This window comes from Mesocricetus auratus, unplaced genomic scaffold (genome assembly GCF_017639785.1).
Source record: "Mesocricetus auratus isolate SY011 unplaced genomic scaffold, BCM_Maur_2.0 Super-Scaffold_100014, whole genome shotgun sequence".
Lineage (NCBI taxonomy): Eukaryota > Metazoa > Chordata > Mammalia > Rodentia > Cricetidae > Mesocricetus > Mesocricetus auratus.
The window spans coordinates 7,904,107-7,926,603 of record NW_024429197.1 but is presented as its reverse complement, the minus strand read 5'-3'; the positions used below and the strand labels follow the sequence as shown (position 1 = coordinate 7,926,603).

Below are 22,497 nucleotides of genomic sequence, written 5' to 3'. Positions count from 1 at the left end.
AACAAACAAAATAACCCACCCAAAGCATCAACAAAAACCATACAAATTTAGATTCTATTGTATATCTGTTTGTTATAGTTTATGTTATAATCATTTAATTTATTACTGGTGTGTGTGTGCGAGTGCATGTGTGTGTAGGTGTGTGTGAGTGTATGTGTAGGTGTGTGTGTGTGTGTGTGTGAGAGTGTGTGTGCGTGGGCGTGAGTGCCAGCATGTGCCTGTGGAGCTTCTCTCCTCCCACAGTGGGCTTCAGGGATCGAACTCAGGCCATCAGACTTGCCTGACAAGTGTTTTTACCCGCTGAGCCATCGCACTGGCTCCTTCAAACATTTTGAATTGCTTTTGATCTGCCATGTGCTGTCTTGCGTACCTCGGCCTGGTTACTCAGCTTTTGAGTCAGTTTCCTTAGCCATAAAATATGGCTCATAATGCTTCTATGCCATGGGCTGCAGTAAGTCTAATGAAGTACGGCGTATAAAGGTGAACGAGGCAGATGGCTGGCAGTGCCAAACACCACTTGCATTACTTTAGTTTTTATTTTCTGACATCCTTTATTGTGTGTATGTGCATGCATACAGGCATGGATGACATGGGACACACGTGGAAATCAGAAGGCAACCTTGCAGAGTCAGTTCTTCCCATCCTGCATGTTGGTCCTGGGAACTCAACTCATCAAGCTTAGCAGCAGGTGCCCTGACCCACTAAGCCACTAAGGCCCACTCCCCAATTTAATCCTGTAGTTTATCCATATATACAGTGTGAGGTCCTATCTCCCAAGCATGCACCCAAGAAAGAGTCAACGGCTCAGCCTCCGCCAAGGCCCAGGCTTCAAAACACTGTGTATTCCATAGCTTCTCGATCTTTCTGCCACATGTTCCATGCCTAGGAATGTCAGTGTAATGCATTGAGTTCACAAGATGACATCATGCCTAGCACCTAGGAAATGCCAAATGCAGGCTTGATACAGGGCCTAAAGTTAAAGCATTGTTGCTGTGTTCACTTGAGACATTATTCATGCCCAAGACACCCCCTCATGTGGTAACTCATTGACTCACATGTTTCTTACCTGTAAGACTTGATGAATATAGGGCTGTCTAATGACTGGAAGGGCATAATTACTCTTCATTAGATTGCATGTGTGCAAAAGCAATGCTGTGTTAAATGTCTGTATCTCTGTCTTGGCATCATTAACATGAGGGTGGTCTAGGGCTCCTTCTACCTGGGAGAGGCCTAGGGCTTCATCCAGTCTGGAGTTGAAGGCAATTGTCAGATCCCCTGCTTCTTCTAGAGACCTAGCTCAGACCCACTCCTGACTAAATGTAGAGCCCCTGGTATACTGTGGCAAAAAAAAAAAAAAAACCTTTATTCAGGACTCATAACCACAAACAGAAATACCCAGCCCCACCCACAGGATGTCAGAGAAAGCAAACAGACCTTGGGGACCAGTTAGGAAGAACAGAAGGAATTCAGGCCTTCTAACCTTCTCCAGGCCATCTGGTGGCTCTCTCTCCTCCCTCTCTCCCTCTCTCCCTCTCTCCCTCTCTCCCTCTCTCCCTCTCTCCTCCTCCCTCCCTCCCTTCCTCCCACCCTCCCTCCCCTCCCTTCCTCCCTCCCTCCCTCCGTGTCTCTCTCTCTCTCTCTCTCTCTCTCTCTCTCTCTCTCTCTCTCTCTCTCTCTCTCTCTCTCTCTCTCTCTTTCTCTGTGTGGTGCATGTGTGGTGAGTTCATTGGCTTTCAAACAGCAGTTTCAGCTTCCCTTTCTACCTGGGGAACCCACAGGGCTCTAAATGCAGGAAGACGAAGAGAGGAAGGTCCTCACTGGGCTTGCATATAGTCACCCAAAAGCCCCCCTGGACGCTGCAAGTTGCACTCCCTTATAAGGCTCACACTTTGGCCTGGTGACGGTTTAGTGTTGATTTCAAAGCACTTTTCCAGGACTGACTGACATATGTCCAAGAGGCACACAGCCACTCAGTGTTGACTGTCACAGTCACAGCTCATGGTCACTTACCCAAGAAAGGAAAGAGAATTCACTAAGTGCCTGCCTCCACTCCAATCCCTCATCCAAATCAACTACTCCATTAGTTCCCACTGAGCAAGTTTTTTTCAGAGAGAAGAACTGAGCCTCACAGCCACGAAAAATAGTTCATTTAGAAATTAGCTGTAACCAGAAACAAGGTGTGTGCGTGCGCAGGGTCTTGTCACCACCTGACGATTTAGCACGACTAGAGAATATCGGTTTCATGCCAAGTTCTCCCTTCCCGGGGCTTTTGGGCACCAAAGGGTGTCACTCTCAGGCCCTTTCCCATTGAGCTGGACATTCCGGCGCACGGGAGACACACCTCTGTTCCTGTACCAAGCACAGGGTTCCGTCCATCCATATGCGAGCTGCACCGACAATTTCCAGCATGCTGGAGCCGGCAGTACCTTCCACTTCCTCATCTGGTAACGCCCGGAATCACCTTCATTAAGGCAAACCCGTACCCACCCTCCTTGAAAATATGGAAGAAAAAAAATCGGAGGCAACAGGACCCAAACCGACAAGGCTGACCACAGCAAGAGAGTCGGTATTTATACTAGCGGGCCGTTAGACAGCTAAAAATGCGTTGCTTTTCCTAAAACAGCAATCCTGAATTCAAGTCTCCCTTCCCTCAATCTTGACCACGACTCACCCGCGGCGTTGCTTCTACATCCACCTATCCCAGGTTCCGGAGAAACCCGGGACGCTCCGCGCCACCCCGAGGTACAGCCTCCTGGATCCCTTCCCAGCTCCGAGTTGCCAGGGGGTTGCAGTCAGTGTTTTGCTTTCAAAGGTCGAGACTTGATTTGTCACCCCGTCTGCCAGTTCCAAGCTGGCGGAGCCTCTGCGCAGGCGAGTGGCTGTCGGGAGGGGATGGGCGGGATATCCTGAGATAATTGGCTGCGCCGCCAAGCTCGCTTGAAGCGTAGGGGCGAGACCCGGCACTCACCTGGAGGAGGCCCCTCTAGCGGCCGAAGCATGAAGTCCAGACTGCTTTGGTTCCCAGGCTATGGCCGTTCACCTCCTCCTGCCCGACAGGTGGGCTGGGTTCGAGCAGTCCGCCAGGTGTTCCCGCAGCTTGTGCTAACAACCACGATCCCGGGAGCTGCTCCTGCTGCTCCCACCAGGTAGTGATTCCTTCACTATCAGAGCCCTGACGTGTCTCGGGCACCATGCGTACCCCTTCTTCCCAGCGCCTGCGTCCCACCTGTTGGCTGTGTGGCATCCTTAAAGTCACGGCACGCCTGCAGCTCAGCAGCCCCGGAAGGCTGTCAATCATCATAGTCCCCCGCTGCTATTTCCCAGGGGTTCTGCTATGACTATGAACCCACGCTTGGAGCTTGCAGCGCACACATTTTCCTGCACACGCCATTCGGTTCAGAGATGGGATCACGCAGGTTTTACGAGGAAATGACATTGGGGCGACCTCGGCGATGGAAACGGCTTCAGGTGTGAGCCGGTAGAACTGAGAGGGAGCACTTCAGAGAGGATGGAGCTGCCATATTGTATTATGGGAGATGCCTAAAGACCAGCTGGGCTGTGCGAGGTCTTTTTCTTGAGGCGTGGGCGGCAGACGCGCCGGAGACGGCTTAGAATAAAAGGCTTATTCCGTAATTTTAAAGGAGCCTTTGGTGGGTTCAAGCCGGGCTGCGGTGAGACGGGTAAGGGTTGCCCTTGCGGAGCTGCGCCATCACCTTTTCTCACACTCTGGGCGTGGATGGATGCAAATACTCAGGTTTATTCCTTGGGTAGAGTTTTCTGAGTGGGCTAAATTCCTAGACCTTTGGCTCTAAGAATTTTAAGGAGTCACCAAAACATCACCACCAACAACAAAACCCCAAACTCAAAAACAAAACCCCTAATACTTCCCTGCCACAGGTCCTGGCATAATCAACCTAAACCCTGAAATTCTAGTAGCTTCTCTGCTGATTTTGAAACGGCCCTAGCGATTGGCCAACAGCTTTTCACGTTAGAGAAACAGAGAACACCATTGGCTAGAGTTAGCCAGCTGCCTGCCACCGGACTCTGGAATGTTAGGCCAGTGGTTGCCATAGCGACTGGGCGGCGAGAGGCTAGATTGACTAGGTAGGAGCCTGCTCCTGTTGAGAGAGGGTCCTTGAGGTCTTGGGGAGGACTTGGCGCACTCCATGGGACACCCACTGAGACCTCCAGACTCCGGGTGCGTGGGGAATCTCTGTGCCCAATTGGGTGGTGCTTCCAGGGCCAGAAGGTGCCACTTGGGGTGGGGTGGGGGTGGTCAGTGTATGCCTCAGCGTACCCATCTGAAAAGCGCGGCTAACTATGGTTCACCTTCCCCTTGGACCCTATGAGTGGTCTGGACATCTGACTCGCCCTGTTTCAGACTTTGAGGGGCACCGGTCCTGGGCCACACACGGCTGGACCACCTAGAGTCCAGCTCTAACAGAGCCCCGCTGATACATTAGACTTCCTCAGCAAGTCTCCTTAATTCTGGGCCTCATTTTACCCATCTGTAGAATGAAAGGGCAAGACTGGAATCTTGGGGCCACTAGCCAGCTACTACAGTTTCATCTAGGCCCCTGAGACACTCTCTCATCAAGCAAAATACAGGGTCGTTACCCTGAGGCTTCAGAAAGTTCCTTGAGTCTTATGTGCTTCCCTCCCCCCGCTCCAGGAAGGATGTTTTAAGCTGGAGGAAATCAGTGTAGATTCTAGGTGGTGACCGCCGGTCAAGAGCAGAAGGCTCACCTGGGCAGCATGCAGTGCAGAGTTAGGCTATACCTGTTCCCTACCTGCTGCACCGGCATCCCATTGAAAACTGGAAAGCAAGATTGACAGCGTTACCTTTTGGTGGCAGGATAATGCATTGTTTGACATTTTTATAATTTCTTACATTTTCCAAAAAGTTGATAATTTGCATGAGAAGCATAATTCTTTTAAAATCTCTTGCATTTTTGTTTTCAAGACAGGTCTCATTATGTAGTCCTGACTATCGTGGAATGCTCTATGGAGGGCTGGCCTCAGACTCACAGAATTCTGGCCACCTCTGCCTCCTGAGTGCTGGCACTAAATGACTAAACCACCACACGAGGTTTCCACAATTCCTTTTGTCAGTTTTAAACTAATTTTTATTTATGTCTATGGATATTTTGTCTGCATATGTGAAACTGTGTGCCATGTACAGGTCTGGTGCCAGAAGGGGGCCTGGGGTCTCCTAGGACTGGGGTTACATATGGTTGTGAGTCTCCATATGAATGCTTGGAATCGAACCCAGGTCCTCTGGGAAAAATAAACAAACAGCAACAACGAATCTTTAACTACTGGGCCATCTATCCAGCACTGTCATTTTGGTTTTGAGATAGGGATTTGACATACAGCCCAAGCTTGCCTAGAACTCAGTATGTAGACCAGGCTCGGTTTGAACTTCTGATCTTCTTGCCGCTACTCCTTGAGAGCTTGGATTACAGTAAGTACTGCCGCTGATCAACCCAGGGCTGTGTGCTTGTTAGGCGATGTCCCAGCAAAGGAGCCACACTCCCAGCATCCTCAAACACTGCAGACGGTTCTTACTGCGTGTGGCAAGTGAATACTGCAGACGGTTCTTACTGAACCTGCCGTGTGGCAAGTGAATACTGCAGACGGTTCTTACTGAACCTGCCGTGTGGCAAGTGAATACTGCCTGCCTTCAGAGACACTCAGAGACGTTGTTCTGTGGTCATTATTGATGGTTGCCTTGAAATACCTTAGTGTTTTAAAGCTATTGTTTCCCGTGATCTTATAAAAGGTTAAAATCCTAGATTACCCAAAAAGGCTGCAAATTGCTGCTGGGAAGATGCATTCAGCAAGGAAGGCGCATGGAGGGAGAAAGCTCTAGACAGACCTTTGTTTACTCAGTGCTCCGTTCATTCGTATTTGGAGATGGTGTGAGTTCCTTAGGGGGAAAGGGGAAAATTGTAAATCTGCTCATGAAACATTAATTGCTTTGTAGATGAAACTGTGTTCATGCTATTGACAACTAAAACAAAAAACAACAAAACAAAAGTGCCCCAGAGAGATTAGAAAACTCTCTGGCCATCAGGCAGCAGGTGGCACTACAATGCAGCCCCGAGGGAGGCTCCCTTCACTCAGTGAGGGGGTGGTTTCCAGACTGCACCACCAGAGGAGGGGAATGGAAACAGACTCGGAGGTGAAGCACACTAGAGATTGCACCTTGGATGGCCCCCAAAGCCTGTGTTGAGATCTTAGTCCCTGGTCTTTGGTGATATTGGGGCGGGGTTGCGGAACCTTTATTTGGTGGTATTGGGGGATTATGGAACCTTTATTTGGTGGTATTTGGGGATTATGGAATCTTTATTTGGCGGTATTGGGGGTTTGTGGAATCTTTATTTGGCGGTATTGGAGGCTTGTGGAACCTTTAGAAGGTGGGGCCTAGTGGAAGGAAGTTGTGTCACTGGGTTTGTGATCTTGAAGGAGATACTGGGACCTGGCTATTTCCTGTTTCTCTTTGTCTCCTGGATGCTGTGCAGTGAAGAGACCCTTCCACTAGGTTGTGCTCCTGCTGTCATGTACAGTGCTGACATAGGCCCTGAGCAGCAGGACCAGTGACTGGAGACTGAGAACCTTGAAGCTGTGAGCCAATAAAAGTCTTTGGTATTTTGTTCCAGTGATAGAAGGCCACCTAACATAAGGTCATGGAGGTTGGAGTTCACAAAAGCCAAAGAACCAAGAATATGATCTAAAATGCCAGAGGAGAGAGTTGCCTGGGAAAATGTTGGCAACCTGAAGGGATCTCTTTGAGTCTTGGCTGAAGAATGTCCTGCCCAAGCTTGAGAAGAATCCAAGGAAGCAGGAGGCAGGACATTTCCTAAGGTCACATAACTGATTGTATTTCATGTTCCCATAAGTCAGAATGGAGGGACATTGTTAGGTGAGGGACAGGTAGGCTCTACAGAAGTGTCATGCCTAGTGACTGAGCGTGTGGCCCAGTTGGCAGAATGTTTGTCTAGCATGCTGGGAATCTGAGTCCCACCACCACATACAGGGGGCATGGATGTTGGTGCATGCATGCCTGCAATCCATCAGTCAGGAGGGAGAGGCAAGAGGATCAGAAGTTCAAGGACATCCGTAGCTGCATAGTGAGATTGTCAGAGACCCGGTTAAAAGGAAAAGCAAATCATGCCTTATTCGTGAAGATGAACTTCTTCCAGAATAAAAGCTGCTCTGAACCTTTCAAAGTCTGAAACCCTGGAGGGGTCAGATGAATCTGCAAGTTACCAAGAACAGGACGGGAAAAAGTATGCAAGTGCACAAGAACGGGACCTTCATACTGTTCAGGCTCAGTACAGAGATCCAGGAAAATGTGACCCCGGTGCCAGTGATGACAAATGTGACACCAGTGCCAGTGACGAACATGGTGGAACCAGCAGAAGGGCCCTCAGGGCAGCCATCGCAAACCCGAAGAATCACTGCGGGGCTGAAGGAGAACATGGACAGGAAGGTCTTTTTAAAAACAAAGAAAAATATGCTGCCTAGCGGTGCAGGCACAGGTTAGTTTTCCCTGCTGACTAGGAATTAAAAGGCAGTAGAGAAATGCTACACGGAATCTTGGGGAGTCAGGGCCCTTTCTAGGGGTTCTCAGTTTCATTAATAAAAGAATTTAAGAAGGACACAAACAGAAGCTCAAGGACAAAGAATTAGCTCAAGCAAAAGCTCAGGACAATGTATTAGAGTTTGAAAGGAGAAGCCCTGGGTGGGCGGGCTGTAAACCTGGAAGGGAGGAGCCGGATGGAGAAGAGAAGCTGAGATGGAGGTCAGCAGCCTGGCAGGCATGGGATCTTTAGAAAAAGATTAAGGGAGCTCGAAGCATTAGGGAGTTTAAAAGCATACTTGGGCTCTGGCCAGCATCTGAAAGAAAAAGAAGAAATCGTTACCCCTGGGTGGACAGATCCTGCAGAACCCCATGGCAGCTGGTAGAGACTGCACTGGGGGGAATACTCTATTTTAAGGTAACCCCGCTTCCCAGGGTGGTCCCACTTGATTAACCCTCAAGGAAGGAGACAAGGGCCTGTTTCCACCAAGGGGTAGAGTCCTCCTTTACAGCTCTCACGGGTTGTCCACAAATTGTGAATCTCTGCTTTGGGGGGGAGGGGTGAGAACATGAGGGTTCTTGGGGCTCCCAGGTCAGCAAGTCAAATGGTCAGCTCCAGGTTCAGCGTGAGACTCTGTCTCAAAAAAAATAAAGTGAGCTATAACACAAATAATAAAAAACCTAGAGATAGAGCCAGGCGTTGGGGGCACACACCTTTAACCCCAGCACTCGGAGGCAGAGGCAGGCGGATCTCTGAGTTCGAGGCCAGCCTGGTCTACAGAGTGAGTTCCAGGATAGCCTCCAAAGCAATACAGAGAAACCCTGTCTAGAAAAAAACAAAACAAAACACCCAGAGATAGATATTGGGGTTCCAGCTGAAGATCAGAAAAGCAAAGCATCCAAGCCAACAGAGAGCTGTTTCTTCTACCAAGGTTGGGGAGATCCTATCCTCAATGTGGCTGGACACTAATTACCAGTGACTGGATGCTGAATGCTAGCTCTGAGACCCTGCTCCTGTCTTTGTTTGTTTTTGTTTTTGTTTTGTTGTTGTTTTGTTTTGAGGCTGGCCTGGTCTACATAGTGAGTTCTGGGACAGTCAGAGACTAGTGAGATCCTGTCAAAAAAAGAAAAAGAAAACAAGAAAAAAGAAAAGATAAGGCAGATAAACCAAAATAGGTGAAGGCTGTTGTGTCATGTGTCATGGTGACACATTCTTGAAATCTCAGGACTGGAGAGAGAGAGAGAGAGAGAGAGAGAGAGAGAGAGAGAGAGAGAGAGAGAGAGAGAGAGAGAGAGAGAGAGAGAGAGAGAAACACTGCAAGTTCAAAACCAGCCTGGGCTATGTAGTGAGATATTGTCTCTAAAACAGAACAACAACAAAAGAAATTAGATGTGTTTGGGGGAAAAAGGTCATAAAACAGATTTCTGTGAGTTCAAGGCCAACTTGGTCTACATAAGTAGTTCCAGACTAGCTAGGACTACACAGACACCTCTGTCTCAAACAACAAGACAAGAAAAAGGCACCGCTCACAGAGGATGGATGGTCAGAGTTACAGAGTGCTTCTTCTCTGTGGCCATGGAGGTCAGGAGATGAGGATGTAGCTCAGAGGCAAAGCGTGTATCCGGCATACTCAAAGTCCTGATTCAGCACCAAAACAATAGGAAGACACGTTTAGGGCTGGGGTTATAGCCCAGTGTAAAGTCCTGTAAATCTCCAGTGAAAAAGAGAAAAGGAACCACTTTTCAAAATGAAGGCACAGTTGGTTCAAAACAAAAGGCTGGGAAAAGGTATAGATATTAATCAACAGTAAAGGTATAGATATTAATCAACAGTAAAGGTATAGATATTAATCAACAGTAACAGCTGAAGGGGCTATGTTAGTAAGAAATGGAGAACAGGATATTGCCAGGGATAAAGAGAGGCATGTCCATATAGATCATATGTGTGCAGGTAGCCATTAATGTGCTTCCACACACACAGAATACAGGTGAGTTGAATTGACCATGATGTGGCACAGGGACATCCCTCGGTCCTGACTGAATACACGAGAAATCAGCGCATAAAAAACTTGAACACCAGTGCTGAGCAGTTTGATCAGGGTTGGCACTTGTGCAAAATACTGTCCAGCAATACAGGAAAAGAGAGGAATCGACAGGAAGGCATCTGGGAAGTCTCCAACTGCTTGGAAATTAAGAAGCAGACAGCTACATTTCTAAAACAAACTGGTCTGTCATAGTGGCACACACCTGTAGGATTTGCTGAAGGAGGCAGAGGCAGAAGGATTATGAGTTCAAGGCCAGCCTAGGCTACACATTTGCTGGGTGGTGATGGTGCCTGCCTTTAATTCCTACACTTGGGAGTTTGAGGCCAGCCTGGTCTAGGAACTAGATCCAGGACAGCTAGGGTTGTTGCTCAGAGAAACCCTGTCTTGAAAACAACAACAACAAAACCTGAAAAGGAAAATAAAAATGTAACACATTAAAATATATGAGATGCCATTAAGACTGCACCTATGGATATATTTAAAATAGTAAATATTGTTATTTTACTAAATGGCAGGAGAGGTCTGAGTTTACTGGCCCAGGTTTTCTTCTAAGAGTTAAAAAAGGGTATGTGAAACCCAAAGAAAGAAAGGTCATGGAAAAGCTGTTTGCTCTTGAAAGGATGGTTGGTCATGCCTGCCAACAAAAGTCTATAAAATGTAAATCACTTCTGTGAGCAATAAAGGAGGGGCATTTCCACAGATATTAAAAGGACAGTCCGGCCAGGTGTAGGAGTGCACACCTTTAAACGCAGCACTTGGGCACAGGCAGGCTGGTCTACACAGCCAAGCAACAGAGTGAGAGACCCTGTCTCAAAAGGAACAGGGACAATCAAAGACCATGACCAACAACTTCATGCTGAAGAGAAAATGGAAGAGTTTCTTTGTAAGGTGCTTATTACCAAAGCTCCCTCAAGAAGAAACAGACTGGCCAGGAGGTGGTGTCTCACGCCTTTTATCCTAGCACTCGGATCTCTGAGTTCGAGATCAGCCTAGTCTACAGAACTGACTACACAGAAAAATCCTGTCTCACAAAGCCAAAATAAATAAACAACAAACAAAATGCAAAACAAACAGGCAGCAGGAAAAGCCCTGTGTATGTTAAGCAAAAAGAACTTAGTTATTGACAACCTTCTCTCAAGGAAACATCCGGCATTGACTCTATTTGGGAATGGAAAGAAGAAATAATATCAGTCTGAGCAAACATTTGAGGAAGAAATAATGCCAATACCAGGAAATAAAAAGAGAAATAGGGTGGGCAAGATGGCAGGTAAAAGTGCTTCCTGTCAAGTCTGGTGGCCTGAGTTCAATCCCAGGGAACTGTATGGGCAAAGAGAGAATGGACTCTGTCACGTTGTCCTTTGTAATGTGAAAAAAAGAAGAAATAAACTTTTAAATTCATTTTGTGAAGCAAAAGCCAAAGACAAAAATTTAAAAGTAGAAGAAAACTACTATCTAATAGGCATGTGCATAGATGTGGATGTCTACATCACCACCAAGTAGCACTAACTACAGAAATTCTAGCCCAGTGTGGTGCACTCACCTTTAATCCCAGTATTTGGGAGTCAGAGACAGGCAAATTGAGTCAAGGCCAGCCTTGTCTACTGAGTGAGTTCTAGGACAGCCAGGGCTACTCAGAGAGACCCTATCTCAAAAAACCAACCTGATATAGAAATGAATACTTTATATTGGTACAGATTTTCATTTATTGATACAAATTTAAGGTCCTCTTGTTTAAATACTGGGTTTACATTGATCTTTTAAAATGTAATACATAATTAAGTACAGATTATATATAGTCACCTATAATAGTCAGAACTTATAGTTTAGTTAGTTATGTTTTCTAGATATACAGAGATGTATTTGAGATGGATAGATATTCTTCAAACCTTTCAAAGACCTAAAGAATATATGGCATTTAAATGGTTTAGGGTTTTTCATGATAGTGATACACACTGCTACTGATACCAATTACGTCTGAGAGGAAGATGGGCATTGAAGAAACTCGTTATGGAGTTTGCTTTCAACATGGTAAGATTAGTCATTTGGGCAAGAAACTGCTCTTGCCTTTATTGTTTGGTAGACTGGGCATGCAGGACTCACAGAAAAATGACTGCTAAACTTGATGGGACAGTCCTAAAGGGTTCCTGCTTCATGGAAGAGTCTGCCAGACAGTCTACAGGACACAGAAAAATGATTGACAAACTGCCAATGCAGACGGACAGTTTAACATTTCCTGCTTCACAGAGAAGTCTGCCAGACACACTGTGGCCTATGGGCTGAAGATGGGTGCCCCAGTGTTACAGAGGAACTGTCCAGGAAGCAAGATGTCTCCGTCAATTCTAGTATTTATATATTATCCTTCTGTGGTCTTTGATGGAGTTGAAGACAGATAGTTATAGTTATAATTTTCCTTAGTTATGATAAAAGATAAGCTACATATATAAGACTTTAGACCAGAAAACAGCAACTTTGGTTTTTCTTTTTTAATTGTTGCTGCCTTTTAAGCTATGGCTATTCTAGTCAGAAACTGCAACTCTACCGCTACCAGCACCAACTCTCTTAAAGCTACTAAGGGAACTTATTTAAATCTCTGTCCCACTAAAGAACCCAAGGTCCAAAGGTTGAGGTAGAATCCTGCTTCCCAGGGATGCTGGATAGCAAGCAGCTCACCCAGCTCACCCCTTCGAGTCTCCCAAGAAGTCCTCATGCTTTTTCTTGGCCCTCCTTATAAACCCTTCTCCACTTCTACAACTTCCTGTCAGCTGGTTGCTGACCCAGCATCCTGGCTGCAGGTGAATTTTAATCTAATCAAACACATCTTTGCATCATAAACAAAAGTAACACCCATTAAATAATACTCTGCCACAGGCATCTGATTCCCTGAAGCTGGAGTTCCAGGTGGTTGTGGGTTTTGGTAAGTGAACCTGGGTCCTCTGCAAGAGCAGCAATGCTCTAACCACTGGGCTGCCTCACCAGCCCTAGGAGGACTGTGTTCATAGCAGCTGATCTGCTGATGGTAGTATTTGTGTGGCATTGTGGAAAGGTAGCTGTTGTGACAGGAAGCTCAGGAATTGGCAGATGCCAGATCCAGAGGGGAATGATGCCAGAAGCACACAGGACCTTTGCGGACTTTGGATAACATTAAAGTCTTCTTAATTGTGGTGGTTTAGAACACAACCTCCCACATTGTCAGAACTTAGACTCATACCTTTACCACTGAAGAATTTTATTGCATGTAAACTATATCTCGGCCAAGCTAGGTTGATAATGAAAATAATATCTAAAGCCTCAGTGGGTGTATGCCGGAGTGAGGGTGAACTTGTGTGGCCTCCTAAATTCTGTCAGTACCGTGTGCTTGGAATCTGGGGTGACACAGCATTTGGTGGATGAGTTTCTGCCCCACAAGATCTCTCAACCTAACACACCACTAGCACAGAGCTGACCATGGTGTGAAAGGCTCCTGTAAATGCTTTATCTTATTTCAGGTGTTTAGAAGAATGCATGGCTGAGGTTTTCCTCAAACAGACGGAACATGCCCCAGAGCTTTGCTAACGCGGACAACGCCCTGAAAGATGAAGACCTTGGCAAAACTAACAAGCATGTCGACAAAATACAGAAAGGTCTAGTGGATTTAAATCTCAGCATGTCCACTCTCATGCATAAGAGCACAGTTGGAAGGATTAGTAGATGCTGGGTGTTATCCACAAGGGCATCCTTCAAGAGTGTATCAAATGAATTGCCTTTGACCCTGCTGACCCTACAGTGTAGATGGGAAGAAACTATAAGAGAGGATGAATGGGAAGATGGCTGTCCCTTCAACAACAAAAAGATAACAAGCTATCTCCATGTGTCCAACAAGAGTCATGTTCTTATATTTTAAATGTGTAACAGGTCTTGCTTGCTTTATTTCTGACAATTCTTATTGCAAGTCCTCATTCTTTTTACTTTTTTCTAGGATTATAGTTGAAATGTGTTTCTTGTAGGCAGCATGTAGTTGGATCTTTCTTTCTCGTCCTGTCTGACAATTCCTATCTTTTAACTGGAATGTGTAGATCACTTAATGTTTAATGTGGTTAGGAACGTTTAAGTGTAAATCTTTTGGTTTATGATTTGCTTTCTGTCCCATCTGTTCATTATTTTGTATTGGATATTTTAATTTTAAAACATTTATATTATGTTTGGTTCTTTATACCATGTTCATGCAGTGTTTGAAGATGCCAGAAGAGGGTGTTGGATCCCTTGGAACTTTAGTTACAGATGGTTGTGAGCTGCCATATGGGTGCTGGGAATTGAACCTGGGTCCTCTGGGAGAGCAGCAAATACTCTTAACCTTGGCACCATCTTTTCAGTCCCTATTTTAGTCTTAAAAATTACATTTATTTATTTTATATGGGCACGCCATAAAGAACATGTCAAGGTGACAGAACAATTTTTGGGAGTTCTCTCCTTCCACCACAGGGTTCTTGGGGACTGAACTCAGGCTGTCAGGCTTGGCAATAAGAGCCCTTGCCCACTGAGCCATTCTCTGACTCTTTATTGAACTTTTGTTTTTAATTCAAAGAGGACAATTTTATTGGAGCCTAAAAGAAAAACCCCAGAGCAGACAAGCAAACAAGGTGTAAATCTCAGCAGTTTCCAGGAGGAGAACAGAGAAGAGTAGGAGAAGATGCCACGCTGGCCATGGAGTTCAGCTGCATGTCGTCAGGTGGTGAGAGAGAGAGAGAGAGAGAGAGAGAGAGAGAGAGAGAGAGAGAGAGAGAGAGAGAGAGAGAGAGAGAGAGAGAGAGAGAGAGAGAGAGAGAGAGAGAGAGAGAGAGAGAGAGAGAGAGAGAGAGAGAGAGAGAGAGAGAGAGAGAGAGAGAGAGAGAGAGAGAGAGAGAGAGAGAGAGAGAGAGAGAGAGAGAGAGCCTTTGCATGTGCCTGTACATGCTGTAGAGAGAGAGTAAGGAAGTCTAAATAATCACTTTTGTTCTGACCGGAACCCAAGAGGAAGAAATAGAAAAAGGACAAGTTGGTGTCAGAAAGGCGAGCAGAACCCCCGCTTGTGGCCCTTAGTAAGGACTGATTATATTGAGTTCTTTTTTTGTTTGGTTATTTTTTTGAGACAATGTCTCATATATTCCAGGCTGACCTTGAACTCTAATCCTCCAGCCTCCAGTTCTTGAGTGTTGCAAGTACAGGTGTGTGCCACCACACCTGGTGTTATGTGGTCTTTTGTACATGCTAGGGAAATACTCTACCAACGGAGCCTAGGATGACTCCTTACAGCATTTTCTAACAGTTGCACTGAGCAAACACCATTATTGTGCGCTGATGGCTGTCTCATCTTTGTTGTTTAGGTTTTACCGCTGCATACCCAACTCAAGCCTCCATTCCTTGTAGATACAGAACGTCAATAATCTCAGAATCAGAGAAAAAGGGATTTAACAGCCAAGCCAGGAGATTCTATCACAAAAAGGTAAAATTCTTTGCTTGGATTTCAGCTGTTGTGTTTCTCTCTGAACAGCAGGGGCAGTATCACCTGAAGAGCTGTACCATCCTCCAAGGAGGATGTCAGTATGGTAAAAAACAGACTGAAATTAATTGATTGATTGATCAATCAATCGATCAGTCTACTTATTTGTTGTGTTGGGGATTCACCCCAGGACTTTGCATATACTATATCTTTGGAAAACAACCAGGGGTCTTGCTACATAGCCCAGGCTGGCTTTGAACTCAGGTTTCTCCTTCTTTGGCCACCTGTGTAAGTGAATTGAAGGCATATGCAACCACACCGTGTAGTCAAAATTATTTTTAATTTGAAAATAATAAAACCACAAGATCTTCTAAGTCCTATGTATATGTAGTAGAAGATAAAAACCACCCCACTCTGATCTATCAGAGGGAATTACATAATCTCACATGGGTAAAAGTTTCTAACGAATTTTTAGTTGAGCTCCCCCATTAAAAATGTCCTTAAACAACAATACAAATAAAATTAATTTCCTTAAACAATGTCTTATTATTACTACGGGAGCTGATAAGACAGCCTGAGCTCTGAAGCTCTGGAACCCCCCATGGTGGAGAGCAGCTAATACTTTTTAAATTGTCCTCTGATCTCCACGTGTATGCCATGATATGTGCACACACACAGGTAAATAAATAAATGCAATTAAAAATAATGCTATACCATGCTCTCTCTGTATCCCGCTTCCCTGCATCTCCAAGTCTGGGAAGTTCTGGTTGTTTCCCAGCCAGCCTTTGTTTAACTTATTCATGGGGTCTGGCCTTCTCCTTTCTCACCAGCAGGGGGCTGTAGCATCTCACAGGCTCTCAGGCAGCGTCTTAACCACCTCACACCTGTCCTTCTTTTAAGTAGGTCCCCAGTGGAGAAGTGGCCGTCCCAGTTACCTGCTGCTGCATTCTGCGGGTGCCTGCCGTCCTCCCACCTTCCCTAGATGGCAGAGAAGGGGCGGGAGGGCAGGAGGGCGGGAGGGTTCTGAACACAGGTGAGGTATGCCACTGAGCCCCCACCCCTCGCAGGGCCCTCACCCCAAGCCCAACTCTTTCTTTGTGAGCTGGAATGAGGAACTGGAGAGTGGATTAAGTTCTTTTAACCTTCCATTACCTCAGGACTCTAAGAAGCCCGCAATAAGTAACACAGCATACGCATATTTTAGAATCACTCATAGCTTTCCTCCGCGTGATAAATGTTTGCTCAGGCACTTTTCTTGTTTCCTTTTCTCTAGTTTCTCTGTATCTTAGCTGTCAGTCTCCTCCCCACTTGCTGTGTGTGTTCTCATTGATCACTTTAACGACAGCGTGTTAGTTGTCCGTGTCCGGGGTGTTCAAAGCTCAGTTGCCAATAAAAAGAATAGTAGCTGTCACTGACCAATCCCTACTATGTGTTAAAGCATTTTTAGATTGTATCACTGCTCCCCAGAACAATGCTAAAAGGAAGGGTTTGGTGTCCTCACTGAACATAAGAGGAAACCGAGGCTTAGGGAGGTTAAGTGACCCACCCACACAGCCTAGGGTTTGCCACAGTAAGAGGCTCTAAATAAATATTTGCTGAATCAACGTTGAAAGAATTAGACCTCAACCCAGGCGCAGCTCACCCCAAAGCCTCTCGCTCTTTCCACACTGGACCACACCTGCCCTGGTGGCCTTCCAGGCTGTAAATTTGGTTGATGAAAGTCAGCGTGCTTCTGAAACAGCTTTGGCAAAACAGACAGCTCTCCAGGGAGGGAGGGCAACAAATGCCCCTTGCCGAGGCTCCATCCACATGGGGACATCCCCTCTGGGGACTGTGATCCAGGAGCTCAAAGTACCATGTGAAATCCTTTCATGTCTCCTGCCCAGGGAGCCCTCGTGGCTACCAGCCAGAACGGCAGGCTGCTTTGATAAAGGCAGAAACCATTCAGAAGTTTGGTCACAAATTCTCCAATGTGGTTGCATCCATTTGATGGGAAAGCCTTCATCTGAACCTTGGAAAGGTTGTGTAATTACTGAGGAGTTATATAATTCCCCATGTCCTAAACACAGAGAATCCACTCCTTCCGTGCTCTGCTCGTTTTCCCCCGGGGGAAATGAGCGTGGAGAAGTAATGCGCTTGCGCGGCATCACCCAGTAATTTAGTGAGACAATACCAGTAACAACAGATTCGAAACCTCCCCTGCCTCGCCGCCCTTCTTAAGACAGCAGGTGCACACGCCCTGTGCTGAGGCCACACCCGGTCATCACAGCCTTGGAGCTGTGACCCACTTAGCCCAGCTTTACTGTGGTGTGCTCAGAGGCAGGCACTCACCCGTGCCGCCGCCGCCGCCGCCGCCGCCGCCCCTCAGGGCCAGTTAATATTCCTTGTAAGGATCCCACCCCTGGGATACTAGTGAGACGGCTCAGGGGGCCAAGGTATCTCCTGGAAAACTTAGTGATCAGAGTTCAATCTCTGGGATCCGTGTGGAACTGACTCCCTTGGGTTATCCTCTGAACTCTACGCCGTGGCACATGCACACCCCTTGCACACACACTTTTTTTTTTAAGTAAAGGAATCTCATCACTGGGACACACTTTTTTTCTTTAAGTAAAGGAATCTCATCACTGGGAGTGTGAGGGTCCTGCACAGACTTGTGCTTAAATTGGCAATTTGGATTGCTAGGAATAAAATTTGTAATTATTTACAAGTGTGCTGCTAACTTAAGGTTCCAGAGGAGACATGCCTCTAGGTGACAGAGCCCTGTCCAGCATCCCACTGGACATTTTCTTCCCCTTTGTCTCCCAACTTCTGCTCCATCTCACCCAGTTTCCCAAGCTATGGAACTGTAAGTTCCCCACCTACTGTCTCTGCTTCTGTTTCCTCCTCTTAAAAATTAGAATGTTACACTAGACTCCTTTTCCTGGGCGTGACAATTGCACGATACCAAACCTGCTGCCTTCCATTTGACCACAGACTGCTAGGACAGGGACACTGTGTCTTCTGAGTGGCGTCATTTAGGTTGCCTGATGAAGGGACTGGAGAGATGGCTCAGTGCTTTAGAGTATTTGTTGCCCTGGGAGAAGACCTGCGTTCAATCTCCATCCCCATCCCCATCACTGCCACGGTGGCTCATAAAATCATGATGAAATTGAGTGTGCTTGCCCATGCCTGCCACTCTAGTCCCAGCAGTGCAGGGTCATCCTTGGTTGTACAGTGAGTTGAGTCCAGCTTGGCATAGAGCTAGCTAACTAACTTGGTACTTCTGCACAGGGTCTGATGGGAGATCTAACCTCCCAAACAGGGGCCAGAGTTTAAATTGCAATGAAACACTGCAAGGTTATGTTTACAAATTAACTCAGAATTGATGATGTCAAATGGAAGGTGCAAGCTGGGGAGATACTGTGGCCTAGGAGCTGAATGCTGGCCTTATGACCTCTTCAGGCCCATCCCAACGTCAGGTACCTGCGGAGACTCTCAGTCCAAAGTGTTCTCCAGGTGTCACCCAAGCTGTGTGTTGGGTGAGAGGAGGGAACACATCTACCAAACATTGCTTGCTCAGTCCCATTCACAAGGTGGTCTCGGCTCAGAGGTGACTGGTGGGCAATTACTTCTATTCTGGTTATTTGGAAGTGTCTCATCTAAGAGACCAAGGGGTGGTTGAGTTCACACCTGGTTTTATACTGCCCACCCTGAGAGTGTGTCCAGCAGCCTCACAACGACCCTCTGTGGCTGGGTTCTCTGCACCTGTGGAGTCCTTCTGAGTGTTATATAATCCAGCTCTTCCCTCCCTCGTAGCCTTGGTAATTTCTCCAGTGTCAACATGCCTCTGGTGACCCATTTCAGTGACCACTGTGGGGTTTTAATGGTTCCCTTCACAGGCCAGCTCCAGCATGCTTCTCCCAAGAGATTTTCTTTAGACCCTCTTCAAGAGCAAATTTGTCCCCAGAGGCTAAACAGAGTCAGCCCTATTCCCGTTTGCCTGGGACTCCAGCCATGTTACAGTCTGACCCAGCTGCTGGATGTCCAGTAGAGTTGTCAGATTCAGCCAAGGAAAGCACAGATGTTTGGATGAATTAGAATTGCAGATAGGTAACTATTTTAGCATAAGTATGTCCCAAATGCCTCACGGGCTATACTTAAGCAAAAACAGCTATTGCTGTTGCCATTCTAATTTGACTGGGTGGGTTGAGTCAGAGCAGTGGGCGTGTGCAGATGGACTACAAGCTAGAGATATATCTTCCCTGCCCACTGTTCGTACCTGTAAGAATCACATAGCAGAGGCTGGAGAGCTGGCTTAGCAGACAGAACACTGGCTGCTCTTCCAGAGGACCTGGGTTTGATTCCCAGTACCCAAATGGCAACTCAACTGTCTCTAACTCCAGCACTGGAGTATCCAATGCCCTCTTCTGGCCTCCACAGGCACCAGGCACATATACACATGCAGGCAGGACACTTACATCACTATTATTATGATTAGTCACGTATCACCCAATGATTCCTACTGCAGCTTTCCCTAGTGACAGAGACCCTGGAATCTCAATAGGATGCCAGCACCTGGAGGCCCGGTGAGGCAAAAGTTACCCAAGATCATGTAGCTGACCAGCTCGGAGGACAGACTATCCAATTCACAACCCTGGGGGAAGACTTTTCTTTGATCCCATACAGTTTCATCTGAGAGGTAGTAGGTGTCTGTGGTTAGGATGCTCTCATCAGATTGTCTGGGCTCAAATTCTGACTCTGACTTCTGCTGGTTGGGCAGGGTTAGGTCATCTCTCTTTTGACCCCATCTTCTCAGTTTCCCAGTGAAGACTTAGTGAGGTCTCAGTGTGCTGCTGCGCACAGTGGGCAATCAGCACCGGAACTGACTTCCCCTCTGTGGTCCTTCCCTCCTGGACCTGCAGTGTCCTGCTTCTGACTCGGCCTGCAAGGCTGTGTCTGCTCTTCTTCCTCTGCTTGCCTCACGAGCACACACACACACACACACACACACACACTCAGCCCCAAGAGTCTGCTCACAGTACCTATGCCTCTATTCTTTTTTTTATTTAAAAATTTTTATTTTTCATTTTATACGCCAACCCCAGCTCCTCCTCCTCTTCTCCCCCGTTCCCCATCCACTCCTCAGAGTGGGTAAGGCTTTCCTTGGGGAATCAACAAAGTCTGGCATACCAAGTTGAGGCAGGACCAAGCCCCTTCCCCCTGTATCAATGCTCAGCAAGGTATCCCACTATAGGGAATGGGCTTCAAAAGCCAGCCTCTATTCTTTACAATCACTTCAATCACTCTGTCCCCACTCTCCAGACTGGAAAGTTCTGGAAGGCACAAGTGGTGCCTCAAGCTGTCTGCCTAGGTAAGGCAGCAGGGACAGAAGAGTTAGGATGTATCTCTGTCTGAGTGGAGCTAACAAAAGCTGGAATCTGGGCCCATGTGCTCAAATCTGGGGTTCACTGCTTCCTGGCTATGGCCCCACAGGCCCAGGTTCTGTTTCCTTGGGTGGCTTTGGTGACATACTTCCAAGGACACACACGATGTGCTCAGCATTTGGATTTGGAACACATTCATCTGCATGTACCCATTTGTGAAATGGGGACAGTAATCCCTTCCTCACTGGGTGATGGCGAAAATGAGGATGAGCTTTAAGAAGCTCCCAGCACCGGGCAGGACCAGGAAGCTGCCCCAACAAGGAAGCATTACTTCATTTCATGCCACTTGCTCCTCCAGCTTTTGTCAACCCTGGTGTCCCTTAGTAACCAACACCAGAAACAAGTTGGAAGCTTCTGGAAGCTCAGGTAGCTTGCAGCAGCAGAGCTAACTCTGAACACAGCTTCTGCTGCCTGCTCCCTGGCACCCCAGTCTCAAGTTGCCCTCGGGGCCCATGGTCTCACCTTATTCTGTCTCCAAGTTCAAGAGGGCCTCATTTGGAATGAAGGTTGTTTTTGTTTCATTTTGCTTTATAAACAGAAACACTCCCCAATTTCCCTTCTCAGAGGCCTCAGGAGGAAGCTGAGTCAGGTGGGTGTGGTTACCGTGAAATCAGTCACCCTCCCTTTGCCTTGGGCTTGGCTGACCCAGTCCTTGGAGGCTGACATGCACACTGGCGTATTTCCCCAATGACATGAAAAACAAAACCTCCCCCAAACAATGCTTCTTTAGAACTCAGGAAGGGGACTTAGTGGAAAGAGCAAGGGCTTTGGGAGACCTGACCTGGATTAGGATTCCTGCCCCTCCCATTGGTAACTGAGATAGCAACTGGGCAAGCCAGAGAAATGGTGGGGTGAGGCTGTCACCCCTGAAAATGACGGAGCCTGTCCTGTAGGATTAGAGGAAGGCTTAGTGTTAATGGATGGAAGCTGGCGGAAAAGCGTGTTGAAGCTGCCGTGCCCAGTGACACTGCATTCTTGTCCTTTTCAGGATGACATCCCGGGCCCTGGTTCCTACAATGTCACCCACCAGTCTCCAGTGTTCAACAGTGTCTCTCTTTCCAAGAGAGGGACCTGCACTTTCCCCTCTGAGGTGAGAACCCTTGGGTGTTAAATGCTCAGTGATTCCCTCTGTCCATTGCCTAATGACACAGGGGCCTGCTGGTCCTTTCTCTCCAACTGACAGCAGCCAGTTCTTGTGAATTCACAGAGATAAATCTGAGCCTGTGTCATTAGGCCATTTATCTCCACAGGTGCATGTGGACCAGATAGGGAGAAAGCTAGAACTTGGTTGTCGTATGTACAAGAGGCAGTGTTTTCCTGAGGCTTTTAGGTATGCCAGGGAAACTGCTGTGTCCTGCTTCATATAACTAGGTTGTTCAAATCACTGGGAAATTGGAAGGACCAAAAAAAGAAACTAGAGGACAGTTTGATGGCACTGGGTTAGGGTTAGGGTTAGGGTTAGAGTCAGGGTTAGGGTTAGGGTTAGGGTTAGGGTTAGGGTTAGGGTTAGAGTCAGGGTTAGGGTTAGGGTTAGGGTTAGGGTTAGGGTTAGGGTTAGGGTTAGGGTTAGGGTTAGGGTTAGAGTCAGGGTTAGGGTTAGGGTTAGGGTTAGGGTTAGGGTTAGGGTTAGGGTTAGGATAGGAGGTGCTCCTGCCAAAGCGGATGACCTGAAATGGATTGCTGGGACTCATGTGGGAGGAGAGAGAAGACCTCTGATACTAAAAACGCATGCGCGCACACACACACACACACACACACACACACACAGAGAGAGAGAGAGAGAGAGAGAGAGAGAGAGAGAGAGAGAGAGAGAGAGAGAGAGAGAGAGAGGAGAGGCTGGACCTGAAGTACAGGAATCTTCATGGTACACACGGGACTTCATCTTTGTTGAGGGTTCTTGCAGTCAGACACGTAAAGGAAGGACCAGTGAGACTGAGCAGATGTGGGTGAAGTTGGGGGAAGACAGCTTTCTTCTGTTTTGTTTTGATG

At 47.1% G+C, this 22,497-nt stretch overlaps 2 protein-coding genes across 11 annotated transcripts in view; one reads left to right on the top strand and one right to left on the bottom strand.

Moving 5' to 3' along the window:
- Nipal3 (NIPA like domain containing 3) overlaps window positions 1–3,107 on the bottom strand; it is a 42,086-nt gene extending 38,979 nt beyond the window's left edge. For 2 of the 6 annotated variants that reach the window (XM_021232685.2, XM_040756365.1), the window contains exons 1-2: window positions 2,969–3,071; window positions 2,672–2,879 (exon numbers count right to left, since the gene is read on the bottom strand). The gene's annotated coding sequence lies outside the window, so the exon portion shown is untranslated. The other 4 variants (XM_021232684.2, XM_021232682.2, XM_005079604.4 and 1 more) reach the window with 4 other exon arrangements.
- Stpg1 (sperm tail PG-rich repeat containing 1) overlaps window positions 3,011–22,497 on the top strand; it is a 40,590-nt gene continuing 21,103 nt past the window's right edge. Inside the window, exons 1-4 of one of the 5 annotated variants that reach the window (XM_040756366.1) lie at window positions 3,011–3,146; window positions 13,116–13,250; window positions 14,970–15,088; window positions 21,497–21,598. In XM_040756366.1, the coding sequence (XP_040612300.1) occupies window positions 13,163–13,250; window positions 14,970–15,088; window positions 21,497–21,598 (309 nt within the window). In that variant the 5' untranslated portion in view covers window positions 3,011–3,146; window positions 13,116–13,162. Of the gene's footprint in view, window positions 3,147–3,546; window positions 3,681–4,006; window positions 4,199–13,115; window positions 13,251–14,969; window positions 15,089–21,496; window positions 21,599–22,497 lie in introns of those variants that run through there. The other 4 variants (XM_021232686.2, XM_013120243.3, XM_013120244.3 and 1 more) reach the window with 4 other exon arrangements.